Source organism: Triplophysa dalaica, chromosome 25 (assembly GCF_015846415.1).
Source record: "Triplophysa dalaica isolate WHDGS20190420 chromosome 25, ASM1584641v1, whole genome shotgun sequence".
Lineage (NCBI taxonomy): Eukaryota > Metazoa > Chordata > Actinopteri > Cypriniformes > Nemacheilidae > Triplophysa > Triplophysa dalaica.
In genome coordinates, this window is record NC_079566.1 from 12607056 (window position 1) to 12622354 (window position 15299).

Sequence of the window (15299 nt, forward strand, 5' to 3'; positions counted from 1 at the left end):
AAAGTAAGCAATTAACCTGTAGGAGATCGCTTTAACACTTTCTACTTTGGCGCGTCACACCTGGTTAAGACAATTGATGATTCAGTGGATGTGAGGCTACTGCAAATAAGTGATTCGTTGAAACGGGTTACATGGTAGCAATGCTGTTAAAGGATTCAAACCCTCTTTTCTTTTCAGGTCTCGTGGATGTTCGAGCACGTCGAAGGCGAGAGACACAACATCGCTGTATACCATCCCCAATATGGACCGAGTTTCCCTAATCCGCACTTTGTTGGCCGAGTTAAGTTCACAGAAGGCACCCTGGAGACTCCATCCATCAGGATCGACAAACTGAGGATGGCGGATGCGGGCAGGTACATCTGCGAGTTTGCCACTTATCCCAGCGGAAACGAACAGGGACAAACCACTCTTATCATGATGGGTAAGTTACACGGTTAGGTTTATTTATAGGCCTGCTGCAGAGCTTTCTGAAAAACAAGACAGCCTCATGACTCAGTGTGTGAGATCAGCGTTCTCCTTTTTAGACTAGAGCTGGGTGATTTACTGTAGGTCAAATATTACATCTTGACATTTCCATCTAAATATCACAATATATGATGTTTATCTTTATATTATATGTCAAATCGCACGCGAGGGATTTTACACTGTTTCGCATTTAAAATGATTTAAAGGGATAGTTCTCCCAAAAATAAAAAGCCTATGATTCTTATTTACTTTTATTTTGTTCAAAAACTGTATATGAAACTTTCTTCTGCGGTACACAAAAGAAGATATTTTGAGAAATGCCTCTGTGGTTTTGTGTTCGTATAATGGAAGTCAACGGCAGTCAGTGTTGTTTGATTCATATTTCTAAATGATTGTTCTTCATTTGAGTTCTGCAGAAGAACTTTATTTAGGTTTATGACACAAGGTTGAGTAAATAATGAACAAATTTTCTTTTTTCCAAACGTCTTTTTAATCGTTATGTCCCGTATTGTTATTAATCAATATTCCAATGTAATATTTAAAACTGCTAAATGGAGACCTCTGTTAGCATGTTTGAGTGATGACGCAAATTATTCTTCAAATTTGTTTTATAACCTCTATTGCAGTGTAGTCTACAGTTCGCACAAATTAATTGGCGCAAAATAATGAATCAAACTTTCCAGCTCCGGCGCCATTTGTGCTAGCGACAATAAATCAGTCTGACTCACACTTAATCGCTGAGTAATTCTTCCACTAAAAACGCCGCGTTATTCACAATATTGCTTCATTTTACATCCGCGACAAAATCATATCAACTGCATTGTAAATATCCCATATATCACCCAGGCCTATAATACAGATCACAAACGCACGTCTCAAGATTGATGCGTTAGCTGCAAAATCTTTAGCAACTTTAGTGCAATTAGGAACGGCCAGACGCTGATGCATGCTAAACTACATTAGCTTTACTCACAGTCGTGTTTCTGCTGTCTGCTTTAATGCTTATGTTTCCCATTAGTCTGATTCATCATTTCAATGACTAAGCTGAAGCTATCATCAGAAAGAGAGTGATGTTGTGAATCATTGCAGCCTGTTTGTTATTCTTCATGTGGAGATATGTGCAAGCTTCTCGCTCTGTTTGTCCTCCACGCTTAGCGCGGTTACATAAAGTAACACATTAACTCTGTGTTCATTTGGTGAGTTTGTTTGTGAACTCAATGCTCTCAAGCGCTCTCTCTCTACTGATTTCATATCTACCTGGTGGTCACAGATGGCCCATATATATGGAAAACAAGCAAACAAATAAATGCAATTATATGTAAATTTAATATAGTAATACATTAAATAGATATGAATACAAATAAATAAAATATATTTATTTAATTTGAAAATATTTATATATATATATTGTCCATCAGTAACCAGCAGCTAGATATAAAATCAGCTATACATGAAACTGTATATATTTGATATTGTCTAAATAAATATATATATGTAAATAAAACAACCCCACTGTCCAGCCGTGCAGTTTGTGTAGCTCTGCCGCAGGCCTTCTAGCTCAAAGGTTTTCACTGCTTGATGGATAAAAATGAGGAACTCTCCTTCATAACCTCTTTCCGACTCTCTTTCCCCTTCAGCCAAACCCAAAAACTCAGCTGCCCCCGTCCCAGTGCAGGCCGGCTCTTCTGAGGTAGTCGTGGCACGTTGCGAGGCCGCCCAGGGAAAACCCGAGGCTACTATCTCCTGGAGTGCAGACATTGACGGCCGCTATAACCACACATCAGTGCCTGAGAGCGACGATACCGTGACTGTGAAGAGCGAGTATCGGATCGTCCCGACTCCATCTCACAACGGAAAAGAACTTGCCTGTCTGGTGAATCAAAGGGCGCAGAACGAACCTCAGCGGTTTAATTTGAAGCTGGTGGTGGAGTGTAAGAAACATACACAAACTCACATACTATTTTTTTTTCATTTAAATATTATACGAATATAGTAATATATATATATATACATATTCTATATACAGTACATATTTACAATTTTTCAGTGTAACACCATTTTCCTTTTTTTTTGTATCATTTTATTTTGTATTCATCCATTTGTATTATGTTAATATGTTAATTTCGCCTTTTGTTTTAGTTGGTTTTAGTATCATAAAAATGTGTTTTCCCGTAATGTTGTATCTTCACATTGCATTTTAAATGTTTCAGATTTAGCTTTTGTTAACGACAGCGACACTCATATAAACTTGCTCATAACATCTTTTCTCCATCACGTCTCCCTTCTTTTATCAGCAAATGCATTCAGCCGTCTCTTTCTCAGCCTCATATGTCTGCCTCAACACATTTTTTTTTCTTGAAAGCTATTTACAGAGTGTTCGAGGTGTCAGTGTTAGCACAGTCGAGCTGCAATGTTTGGGGTTGTCGGAGATTTGCAACTTCACCGTTCCTTTTATAAATCCCGCTGTTGGAACATCCTCGCCTCTTGCACTTTCTTTTATTCCGTGTTTCTCCCGTGTGTCGGGGTGCTACCTGAGCCTCGCTGTGCAACCTTCAGCATATCTATATCTTTTTCCCCAGCCATGAACGGCAGATAATCAGCCTTAGAACTGTGCTGTCAATGCCGGAGTGGACAGTGTTAGGGAGTAGCTAACAAAAGTCAAATTTTCCAGTGGCATGACGGAAGCTTAGCTGTTTTCAAAGTAATGTAGCCTAACCAGTTCGTCTTTTAATGTCTCTCTCCTCTTCGTTTTTATAGATCCCCCCACTGTGTCGATAGATGGATATGACTATAACTGGTATATGGGTCGGACTGATGTGATGTTGATGTGTCAGGCTGATGCTAATCCTGCACCTACTGATGTGAAGTGGACCGCGTGAGTGATCCTCCAAAAATAAACTCTCAATAGTGATGAGAATAATAATATATACTCAAAAGTTAATTGTCATTCACTCGCCCATATTCCCTGTGTCATGTGGGTTATAAAGATATTTTGGTAACAGCGTACATTAGACAATGCATTAGCAAACACGAACTAACAACTTCTCCAGTATTTATTAATCATGTTCATTTGAATTTTTTCTAATACATTTTTAACATCTAAGGTTCCAGCTAACATAAACAAATCTGAATAAATGCTTGAAAATTATATTGCACAATTTTTGTTAATGTTAGCTAATGCATGAAGAAAGTTAACTCACGTTAACAAATCCAACCTTTATAGTAAAATTTTTTTGCACATTCAGATTAGGATCATTAAAGTCATAATCATATTAAAGTTATTATTTTGTTTTATTTGAATATACATTTTTTTAATTAAAAAAAAAGTACAGGAAAAATATCACAAATAACATGATGGGGAGAAAATAATAGAATTTTCAATTGTTAATTATTAATGACAGTACGGGCTATGTTGTCGTTGTTTTTTCATTTTCATTATTATTAATCTTGTCCTAGCAGAACGCATTTATGTTCTGTTGCTGTTCATGTAGATGTGTAATCATTGAACTGTATCTACAGCATAAGCAAAGTCAAAGATAACAGTTAAGCTGTTAACAGAAGCCACAGGCTAATTGGCAGCGAATTGCTAAAGCATCTCTGCCTCTAGCGTAATACAACAACAGCCTATTAACGCTTCACTGCTTTACCTTCATTTTCTCAACAAAACAAAGGAGCACATGAATCGATACCAATCGAGAAACAACATTTATTAACAAGACCGGTTGTGTGACAGATGCTTGCGTGTATTGCAGCGACGTTAAATGTTTATTCACAAACGTGCGCTGTGTGCCACATTTCGCACTAAATTGCATCTTTCTCATTTGATACATGGCTGTCAATCAAAATTGCGATGTTTCTGTTGGGTCAATGCAGTAGAATTTTGTGTCTATTAACACTCGATTTGCAAATCTGTAAAAGATTTAATGCACATCTAAATGTTCAGATATATTCGTGAATACATTTGTGCTTCTTTAGCATTTTTGACAACTGCTCATGTGAATGAATCACGGATATAAGCGACTGATGTGTTATCACGCTCACAGTAAGGACAGACGACACTTGCGAATATAAATCAGACGTGTCTTTTTTTATCAAGTGAGGTGTTAATCTGTTAATCCCAAAACTCCCCATGATTGTAGAAGGTCTCTCTTAAAAATGCATATTGCAAATAAACATTAAAGAAAAATCGATCCTTGATGGAGTGACTTGGTATGCTAATAAGAAGCCGCTTAAAGATTATCGCCATTGGCTGATTTGGAAAAGTGGGTCTGTCTATATAAATCTAGTGCCTTTAGCTTCGTCAGCATCATTGAGACTATTAAATTCTGCTTTCTTATATTATAATTTGACGTGTGTGATGTTTTGTTTTGTGCTCGTGTTTCTCAGTGCATCTGGTCAGATGCCAGCTACAGTACAGGTGGATCAGAACAAGCTGTTGGTGAAGAAAGTGGATGAAACCGTGAACACAACATTTGTATGTGAGGTGAAGAACAGCCTGGGATCTGTAAAGAAAGAGCTCGCCATCATCGTCATCGGTGAGTATGTGCACGGTGCAGGAATGTCACAAACACACACACAAACACACACACACAGGTACCTGTGTATGATGCTCACATTGGTTTAAATGTTCACTCCTCGGGTTGTGTACACACACATAACACAACAGTTTCCTAACCAGGTGCAACGTAACAACATTTTGTTTTATGCATATCAAACATGTTTTGGTTGTTTGAAGCAGCGACACGTCGAACAGATGAATAACTTGTTGCTCATAAGTTGCATCACGCCTGGTTAGGACACCAACTTTAGATGCACGACACATCCCTCTGCACAGAGTCAAACACACAAACACTAAATTTGGGAGCAGGGTTTCTTCTTTCTGTCTAAAAAAACAATCATGTTAGTATGCGTGCAGACGTCTCTTGTGGGTGGGCTTCAGAAGCCAAACGCTTGCTTGGTGGTTGGCTTTCTAGTTGGCCTACCTGTCCAAATTTGGGGGGATTTTCTGAAGAAGTCTTTGTTCTTGGTGAAGTCACTTGGTGTGAGCCAGTTTGCCGGGTTTCTTTTTTTCAATTCTCCTTTCCCTTCCGTGTTTCCTAATCATACCTAACATTTGATTCCCTGCATTTTTCTTTAACCTTTCTCAACCAGAAAGATGCTGGTGATTTTTTTTCTTGCTGTTCTTCTGCATGCGGTAATGTCCTTTCTCTTCTTTTGGGCTTAAAACTTGATCACACGCACATTTTTTTGATTCGCAACGACCTGTTGTGACGGTCCATTTCTTATATTATGTTGTCAGTCAGCCACAGAGCTCCCGCATTGCGAAATGCGTGCGTGCCCGGGAGCCGCATCGCTTTTGGCACTTTCTCATGCTAGAGCGAGCGCGCGAACCGCATTTAGAATCCGTGGGAATCCTTTTGGAGACTTCGATTGTCTTGTGGGAGAACAAAGGCTCTTTGTAGGCGCGCTGTAGCGAGAAAGTGTGGGATGTTGTTCTAACGTTTTTTCTTTCCTCTTGACAACAGTAGCACAGGGCAAAGTCTTATCGCTGTCATAAGCACGCCTGGTCCTCTTTTCACAGAAACGTTCACGTACACCCACTCTTTGATACAGTCACTATTGCACTCCCCTAAACTGTTGACACGAAAGACAAACAACACGAATAACTGTCATGGATGCCGTCACATTGTCTTGCTTGAAAGTGATCTAGTTGACTTTGTCTTTGACAGTTTTGTTAAACTGTTAATCTTTTTTGGGAAATCCATATTAGATCTGCATGAACTGAAAGTGGTTAGCGCTGGTCCGACATTCGCACATTAAGTTGAATGCGACAGAAATGATAAATCAAACAAGGTTTGCATTGCTGCTGTGCATGCTAATCTAGTCGAACCTGGCACTGTTCGCGCTGGTACAGCTTCGCTCCACGCATGTTGAAATAAAATTGCAATTAAATGAATGAATGCTAAACAGCCTCCTTTTTATATAGATTCTTCTTATTTGTGCATTATTCAAGTCAGCGCTGTGCCTGGCACGACTGACCTTATGGAAAGTTATACCGACGTTGGCAGTAAAAGGGGTTTTATTTAAGAGACATTTTCTAATGATCATGGCAGCTGTAATTCATCAAATGATGGAGAAGAGCATTATAGTCGGGCATGTATCCAGACGTGAAATGTAGTCGGGCACACTTTCAGCATTTTAAAGCGCTTTTGGACGCTTTGAACACAGCGGTGGAGAGATGGCGTAGAGGCCCGAGTTAAGTGTGACACATTGTGGCGGTCTGCTGCGATTTTGCACTCGAAGCTGGCTTGCGAGATGGGCAAATTGTGTTCGGTGCAAATGTTTTGGCTGGGTTTGACTTGTTATCTGATTTGCATAATTCCCTTAGACCGTTGGGTACGAAAACAAAGCAGACTGTATGTGGCTGTGTAACGTTTCTTTCCTTGTGAAACTTTCTTGCTTCATGTGGCCTTTTGAATACGGAAAGCATTTATTTAGTTTTGTATATTTGTAATTGATAGTCATCTTTTATTGATTTCCATGGCATTTGGGCAGCCAGATGGACTTTAGATTAGGGTGGAAACCGTGTGATGTCAGTCTACACCAACAACAGCTCTCAAGATTTTGTTTTGATAGGATTACGAAGCGAGGCAAGAATGCGTTTTTGCTTTCGAACATCGCTAGACTGATATATCTGTAAAGTGCTCGAGCTGTCGGTATGACCGAGACGCACATCATGACAAAGCTCAGCTGATTACACTCGAGATGTGTGCAAACACAAGAGGAGCTTGAAACGCATCATATCTCGTACTTGCAGCCCACTGTACAGAAGGTGGAGAACTTGAGTGTTTTTGCATGTATTTGTAATGATGTTTATACATTCTTGTTAAACGTTGTGTGAAGTGAAAGTGAAGAGAGAGGTTAAAGGAGTGTTTTGACGTCATTCCCTCAAAGTTGAAATCACTTTGACTTCTCATTTCTTTCTCTGTTTGGGTTAAGGGGGGAACCTCAGCTTGTGCCAGATACCAGACTTATCATGCCACTTGCCAAGAAGGAGTGTTTCCCCATTTATTTCCTTTCCCTAGCCATCTCAGACAGCAAATGAGGAAAACTAAAGGCTTTCGTTGTTGACTCTTGTGGGGGGATTCGAGAGGCCATTTAGCTGCTTAAATTCTTGGCTGGATTCTGGAGCTCTTTATTGGTTCTTATAGTGGCCCTCTGAAGGAAATCTGCAATTGACTTCATGCAAAACGACAAGTGCACATTTGCATGCACTCGTTTGCACAAAATACCCCTTCCATTACCCTCATGCATGGTGATGTCATGTTGAGTTTGGTTGCTGTTGGCAAGATTTCATTGGTTAACCAGCTTCACCAGTTCTGTTCAGCTAGCATGCGTCTTGGATAGGACCAACATTTTATCATGTTGTTTCCGGCTTAAGCTGCCGAGATATTCCGATTAGCGTTGGAGTGATGATGGTTATTCATTGATTTCTTTTTAACATTCTGGTCTTCTCTTTGTCCTGAATATTACATCCTTGATCACATCAGATTGACTCTTTGTATACCTTATCACACAGTTTTCCTGGCACTAGGGACGCTGTGTGAAAACAAAGTCTGCAACTTGGCATGTGAGATAAGGCGCGAGAGACCTCGTTCGCGTGACATCTGGATGACGCTTATCGCCTACAGTTTTGAGAGAAAATCGACAGCGAGACAAAAAAGGGGCAATGAGAAGGCGAGGAGATGTTGCTCTGCCAACATTAAGTGAAATGTCAGTGGAGTGGGCAGGGAAAACTACTTGGCTTTTGGCCAGTGTCCATCATTAGAGCTCATTACAGAAGCAAGGGCTCACTTCAGAAACCTTAGGGTGCGCTGTGGAAACATTAGGGCTCGCTTGTGTTGCCTTTTACTTTGATCAATCTCATAATTGAAAGCAGGCTTGGCAGGGTCTCGCTTGTGGCTATCTTACTGACCAACTCTGATTCTAATGATTAAATGATTTATAAGACTGTAAATAAGCCTGGAATAAATGAGTCAGGAGAAATATTTAATGTATTTATGAATGCCTTTTGGGCCATTTAAGACTTAAACAACATACATTGCATGAACCGACTTAATGTAAATATAAATTCACCCTTATGTCATTTAAAACATGTATATGACTTCATCTTCTGTGGAACACAAAAGAAGATCTTTTGTAAAATGACCATATACTTCAATGGAAGTCAATGGTGTGCTGTTGTCTGTTTTCCAAAATCGCTTTCCATTAATGTCTGGTTTGTTAGGATTGGCCAAATTTGTTTGCGACTCTGCGATTTAAAAAAAATATATATATAATTATGGTTGGAAATTTACAAAATATCTTCATGAAACATGATCTTTACTTAATATCCTAATGATTTTTTTTCTTTTTTAAAGAAACATTTTGATCCCTACTAGGCTGTGTATTGTTGGCTATCGCTACAGATATACCTGGCTACTAAGGGTCACATATTTTCTCTAAATTAAAATACATGGCCTCAAATATATTCTGTATTTCAATGTAAAAGAATGATGATTCAGAATAAAATCTGTTTTGTGAGTATGCTAATGTATTGCTCGTGAAATCTATCCAAGATGCTCAGAGCGCCTCCAAGACGTATGAAGCCATGCATGCGAATCAATGGAGTCTTTACTTAAGAGCAGCTTTTTTTATGAGCCGTTCCTTCAATTCATCTCAGCTTAAAATGCGCCAGATCGTCCATACCGATGCTTTAATGTTGGAGAACGAAGCGCCCGCCGTGACTATCCAGATGGAGTCGGCTGCATTTTTCATAAACATTTAGTTCAGGTCTCATTACCCGACTGGATTTTCTTAGGAAAATAGTAGATTATGAGGAGCGGCCTGTCTCTCCGGGGACAGAAATGTGACAAAGGAACATTTCTCACGCATTTCTGCGCCGATGAGATGGCGGACGCAGTGAACTGTTGAAAAATCATTAACGGATCCTTTTACAGTTTAGCCGTGGTTAGCCTGGCTTAGCGGAGCTATTTCCAGCTCTTCCTCAACCTTGATATCTCTCGTTATTAGTCATTACCTGAACACATCTTTAATACAAACGTGCTCTGCATAAGATTCGTTTTATTGGGGAAGCATCACATTGAAAGGCCTAGATCCGGGAGGCGTTTTTCGGAGATTCTGATGTTGTAATCCACTCAGCCATGCTTATGCCCGGGTGTTTGGTGTACAATGCTCGGGGTGATTTAAGCAGGACAGAACAAATCACGATAGGCACCCGGGGATTATCGCCTGCCACAGATCGAAACGGAGAAACGTGAGTGTCAGAAATATTCTCCTCCTCCGGAACGGCTTCACCGCCTCGCGATTTAAGCCGTCAACGTGCGTGTGTTTGTTCTTGTCTTTGACACTGGGGTTATAAGGATCTCAAAGCCGTATTATTCATTGGAATCTCTTTATATGTTACATGTGACCTACTGATGTACACACTCCATTATACCATTCAAAAATGTTCCCAGTAATTATTCCAGATACTCTTCAGTTGAGCCAACTTTGGCAGCACCATTAGTGGTCACCACGTCACTTGTCAATTAACCGGAGCTTTAGGGAAACAACAGGAGAGCTCCGCGCGAGCTGAATCCGCGCGCCCCGAGCTCTCCAATAAATCAATAGTGGGACGTGCGAGACCGGTTGGGAGGAACCGCCCGAGGCCAGACCTGAGATTTGAGCCTATCCTTTACTGGCAAAGGAAATGCGATCAGCCCGTTCCTTCTATCCATCATCCCTCCCGCTGTCAAAAAACCTGTGTATTTTAGCCGAAATAAATTAGAATATAATGATCGCGTTCACACGGTGCATGTGCGGATCGCTCCGGTACGCCATTGTCGCGTGATTGATTGCTTGCATAGAGGATGCAGTTCTACCCGGGGTGGATGTTTTTGTTTTTTACGGATGGGAAGCATTTAGAGTTGAGCGAAAGTGGATGCCTTGGTTGCATCATTATATTGAGTTTGGTACAGGAACGCTGCTCGCAATCAGCGTGTAGAATTGGTGGTGGGCTGCGTGTGAACCTGTAGCTCAGAAACATGCATAATGACACAAAATGACACGCTTGAGCGTGGTGATTGTTGTTAGTGTAATCATGTGGCTTGAGGAAGGTTCTTGTCTTGGTGAATTGAGAATAACAAGGGTTTATTAAAGGAACGGTACACGTGAACGTTCTGTCTTTTACTCCCGTTCGGGTTTTTCATTCGAGAACAAAAATTTGTTTTAATGGTCTGTTACTTGTTATATTTCAAGTCAAGGTGAACAACAGTCTTTTGGAATGACATGATAGGGAGTAGTTTAAGGTTTTTTTTCATTTTTGAGTTAAGTAGTTGTTTAAGTCTGTAAAAATGTCATTAGTTTTTTTAAGCTGACATTTTTAAACAATATTCTTTTCCATTAATTTACTCATAAAATGTTAATTAGAGGAATTTTCAGAGTTTCCCCCCCGAACTCAATTTTCTTATAATAATTGATCACATAAAAGTGCTTGAAAACAGATTTTTTTAATCTTTTTACGGCAATTTAAGACTACAAAATAAAGATATTTAAAATGTGTTTTTCAAAAAGTGCAGTGTTTTTTCATTTCCTGACCAACGGTGAATCTAGACATCCGAGGGTTGAAAACTGTGTGCTGAACTTTTCACCTCAGGTTGTACTTATTTATGCTTTTACCGCATTTAAAGACAGAAATAAAGATATTATTATGTGTTTTTCAAAAAGTGCAGTGTTTTTTAATTTCCTGACAAACAGACCGCCAATGTTTTGGAAGGACAGCTACAAAATTAAGGTTTTCCAGTTTTGAGTTAACTAGTCCTTTAAGTCTTGCAGAAAATATCATGATTTAAGTTGAAATTAATCATTTTTGAAATTACTTTACTACAATTTAAGATATAAATTACAGGAATTATCATGAGTTTTCAGAGATTCCCTCTGAACCCAATTATCTTATAATTAAGTAAGTTAAATTTAAGTGGTTAAACAAGTGTAATTAACTTTTCAACCCAGGTTGTACATTTAAGGCTTTTAAGGAATTTAAAGACAGAAATCAAGGCATTTAAAATGTAAGGATATTTTGGTAGGATGAAAATCGTAACATTTATGAATCATATACTTTGCATTTTGCTGCTGTCCTTCTGAAACATTGTATCTCCACATTGTGTGATTGTTTAGTTGTTGCCATAAATCATTATTATAAGTTTGTATGTGTATGTTTGTCACTTGGCTTTGCTAATATCTAACCAATAAAAAGTCTTAAAAAGTGCTTCTCAATATTGACTAAACAGTATTCAATCATTCAAAAAGTACCATGTTTTTTTCCATTTCCCGAACAACAGCTAATTTTAACATCCAACGTTTCGGAAAGACAGAGACGAAACGCTTTTCATTTTTGAGTTAACTAATCCTTTAAGTCTTGTAAATGAGGCCACTGTATGCATGCAGTCTGAACTTTACACCTAAATTTTTCATAAATTAATCATTTTTTAAATCAATTTACTCATAAGATTAGAGGAATAATTAGTTTCCCTCTGAACTCAATTTTCTTATTATTAATAACATTCAAAGGGGTTGTACAATTGTAATGAACTTTTTTACCACAGGCTGTAAGTTTTAGGCTTTTTAAAACAGAAATTAAGGTATTTTAGAAGCAAGAACATTTCTCTAAAAACAATTTATGCATCGAGTACTTTGAATATGCAGCGCTGTCCAACATTCCAGTATAGTCTCGTCTTAATAAAGCCATTTATTTAATAACATCGGCCATTTTTAGCTCCCTCACAATGGCTTTTAATAGCACAAGTGTGTGCGCCGCAGGGCACCAGATTCCGGCTCATATGTGTGTGTAGAAAAATGGAAACAGGTTTTAATGTGCAAAGGGTTTCCAGCATGTCATTAACGGAGTTCAGCTGAATAATAATGTGCCGCAGTTATGGCACTTGAGGAGCATGGCGGGCGCGCTAAAGGTCAGGAGATCTGGAGAGGTGCTTTGTCCACAAGCCCATCAACATTCTTAGACAGTAATGACCTTTAACAACTTCCACGACTTTCTAAGACTCACTCTCGTGTGGGTTGTAGAAACTCTGTTTTCGATAACGTTCATAAAGGCCGGCTTAATGTTTTATTAGCCCTGCAGTAGATCGATAGCCGAACTCTCGTCACCTCGCAAGACTTTCCAAAATGCTGCTGCCGCTGGCCGAGCGCCATAAAATGGATTACAGTTTAAATCAGCGAGGATCTTAAATTGTGTTTGGGTGTCAAAGAGTGCGAGACCTTTTTAAAACTACAGCCTACACGCGAAAAAAAAAACTTCAATCTATTTCATTAAACTGTAGGAAACTTTTCCAAACAGTATGGTGGCATAATGAAGTGTCTTTGGCGAATGGAAGAATATTTTGCAGAGACAAATTTGAGGGATTTAATTTAGCACGTTTCTACGCCATTATATGAAAAATATTTAGAGACCATATTGGGACGTGCTTCCAGCAGTCGGCTCTCTTCCAAACATTGACAATTGCTTATTTGGTTTTTCCTGGCAATGCAGCAAGATTAAGTAAATGGCTGTATTTTCAATTAGCAGGAAAGTACGTTTGAAATTGGGCCCGGTGTTGAAATTCATACTGGTCAGCTGATCTTTAAAGCAAGGAAACATAATTTAAGTGTTATAAAAAGGGCTTATTAAATAATAAAATGGTTTGCTGCTGGAAAGGTGGAAAGCGGTCAAAGCGTAACATAAGCCAGTTGTTCTGTCGCAGTCTGAGACAAGATGAAGCAGTGCTCTGTCTCTCCTCATCCACCTCTGTCTTTTGTCTTAAAATCTCAAAGCTGGATGTCGAGGGTTCACGGATACTGTCCTCTAGCCCAATGAATTATGGATCCTGAGCTGTGGCATCTGCCAGAGATAGTGTCACAGAGACTGAGGTTAAGAGAGAGCGGAGATGTGAGCGGCTTTGTGTGTCTATGTTTAGTCGACAGGAGGTCTTTAAAGAGACTTGCGCAATAGGTCACCTAAAAATGAACATTCTTTCATTATTTATTCAACTCCTTTTTCTTTCTGAAGAACAAAAAGGAGGAATTTGGCTTAATATTTGGCTGATATTTTCCATGTGATGATAGTGACCAGAGGCTGTATTTGTCTTTGTGTTTTTTCCATATTTGAAACTCGCCTTTCACTTTCATGTATAGAAAAGAAAAATGTCAAAATCCCGCCTATCATCTCCGTTTGTGCTGTAAAGTAGAAAAGAAAACCATATGGGTTTGAAAGCACCAGGATGAATTCGTGATGACATTTTTTTATTTCTGAGTAAATTATTCCTTTAATACGTCGGTGGATTAAGAGGGAAAAATTGTCAACAAAAAGTATGGGGGGTTATCCTAAGAAAGCGCTGTTTTAGCACTTCTCCGTCTCCTGGGGAAGGGATAAAATAAACCGCCTGAAAAGCTAAAGAACCGAGGGTTTGAAAAGAGCGTGGGAGAGCGAGAGATTGCGTACGCTTGTTACATTGCAGGGATATTAAGTTGTATCCGTGTCGTGTGGGAAGATATTTAATGTGAATATACGTGTTCGTACACATTTCCATCACTCCTGTTTATTCTTTGATGAACTGTTACTCAGTGGTGGAAGACAGTGCTGTGAAAGCCAGGCTTAAATAGAGACGGCGGTAAATTTGGGAACCCTCTTGACTCGTCTCTAGTTGCCTGAATCTGTAATGACTCAAATTGTCATGGTAACTGGGGAGATTGCTGGAGGTGGAATTTGTGATGGCTTGGCCGAGAGCGAAGAATAAGAGCAGTGGAGTCTGTGTGTCTTTCTGTAAGGCCTACTGGAGTAGATACACGGTGAACTTGAAGATCTACTTCACTTGAATGAAGCAAACCGGAGAACCTCAGCTTGCTTTTTTGTTTCATTGTTTTTTTGCTCATACTGGGTGTTACATTCTGGTGCATAACTCTTGTAAACCTCGTATTGCGCAACTTGTTGAAGAGTCAGTACTTTTTTATATTTGTTTTTTATATATTATTTTTACAAAATGATGGTAGACATAACCTAACAGTAAATGGGTAGTTGACAAATAAACCGCACATGTGTACTTTGGTGTAATATAGCAGAAATTTATAGAAAAGAACAATGAAGTTAAGTCTCTTTTATGGCATTATTAAAAATAATAATAATGATCATGTTAAATGATCTATAAATGATGATATATAATGTATTATTTAATATGATGAGTTGAAAATCAAAAATCATTTTTTTTGGTTCATAATATAAATAATATTAATCAAAATGCAGTTGGGTTGTTTTGATTAAGTAATAATAACTAAAAAAATTGCAGCTCACAATATAAACAGGAACGCACAATAAAAACATAAAACATAAGAAAAAAGATGATTTTTGAACATTTATAAAAACAATTTTTGCAAATGAACTCTTAATATATATATACTTTTATTTTGGCCTCACATTCTACGCTATATGTAAATTAAAAAATTGTCAACTACATAAATACAACATCGTAATACATTGACAAAAAGAAAACAATTATTTTACTAATACTGTGAATGTCTGAAAATATTCATACAATATAAATATATATATATATATATATATATATATATATATAAATCATATATAACACAGTATGATATTCAAATAAAAAGTAAAATATAGAAATAAAAAATAGTATATAATAATATATAAATTAAGTATTATAGTATAAAATGAGTAAATAATAATGAAAAAGTTGTAATAAGTAATAAAGAAGCATGAAGCATTATGCACTGTGGCAGGATCT

At 38.3% G+C, this 15299-nt stretch overlaps 1 protein-coding gene across 2 annotated transcripts in view; it reads left to right on the forward strand.

Annotated features, from left to right (window-relative positions):
* Positions 1–15299, forward strand: part of pvrl2l (PVR cell adhesion molecule related 2 like) — a 98768-nt gene that overhangs the window by 36059 nt on the left and 47410 nt on the right. For both annotated transcript variants that reach the window (XM_056740945.1, XM_056740946.1), the window contains exons 3-6: positions 178–421; positions 2103–2396; positions 3223–3340; positions 4852–5000. In XM_056740945.1, coding sequence (XP_056596923.1) covers positions 178–421; positions 2103–2396; positions 3223–3340; positions 4852–5000 — 805 coding nt within the window. The remainder of the gene's footprint in view (positions 1–177; positions 422–2102; positions 2397–3222; positions 3341–4851; positions 5001–15299) is intronic.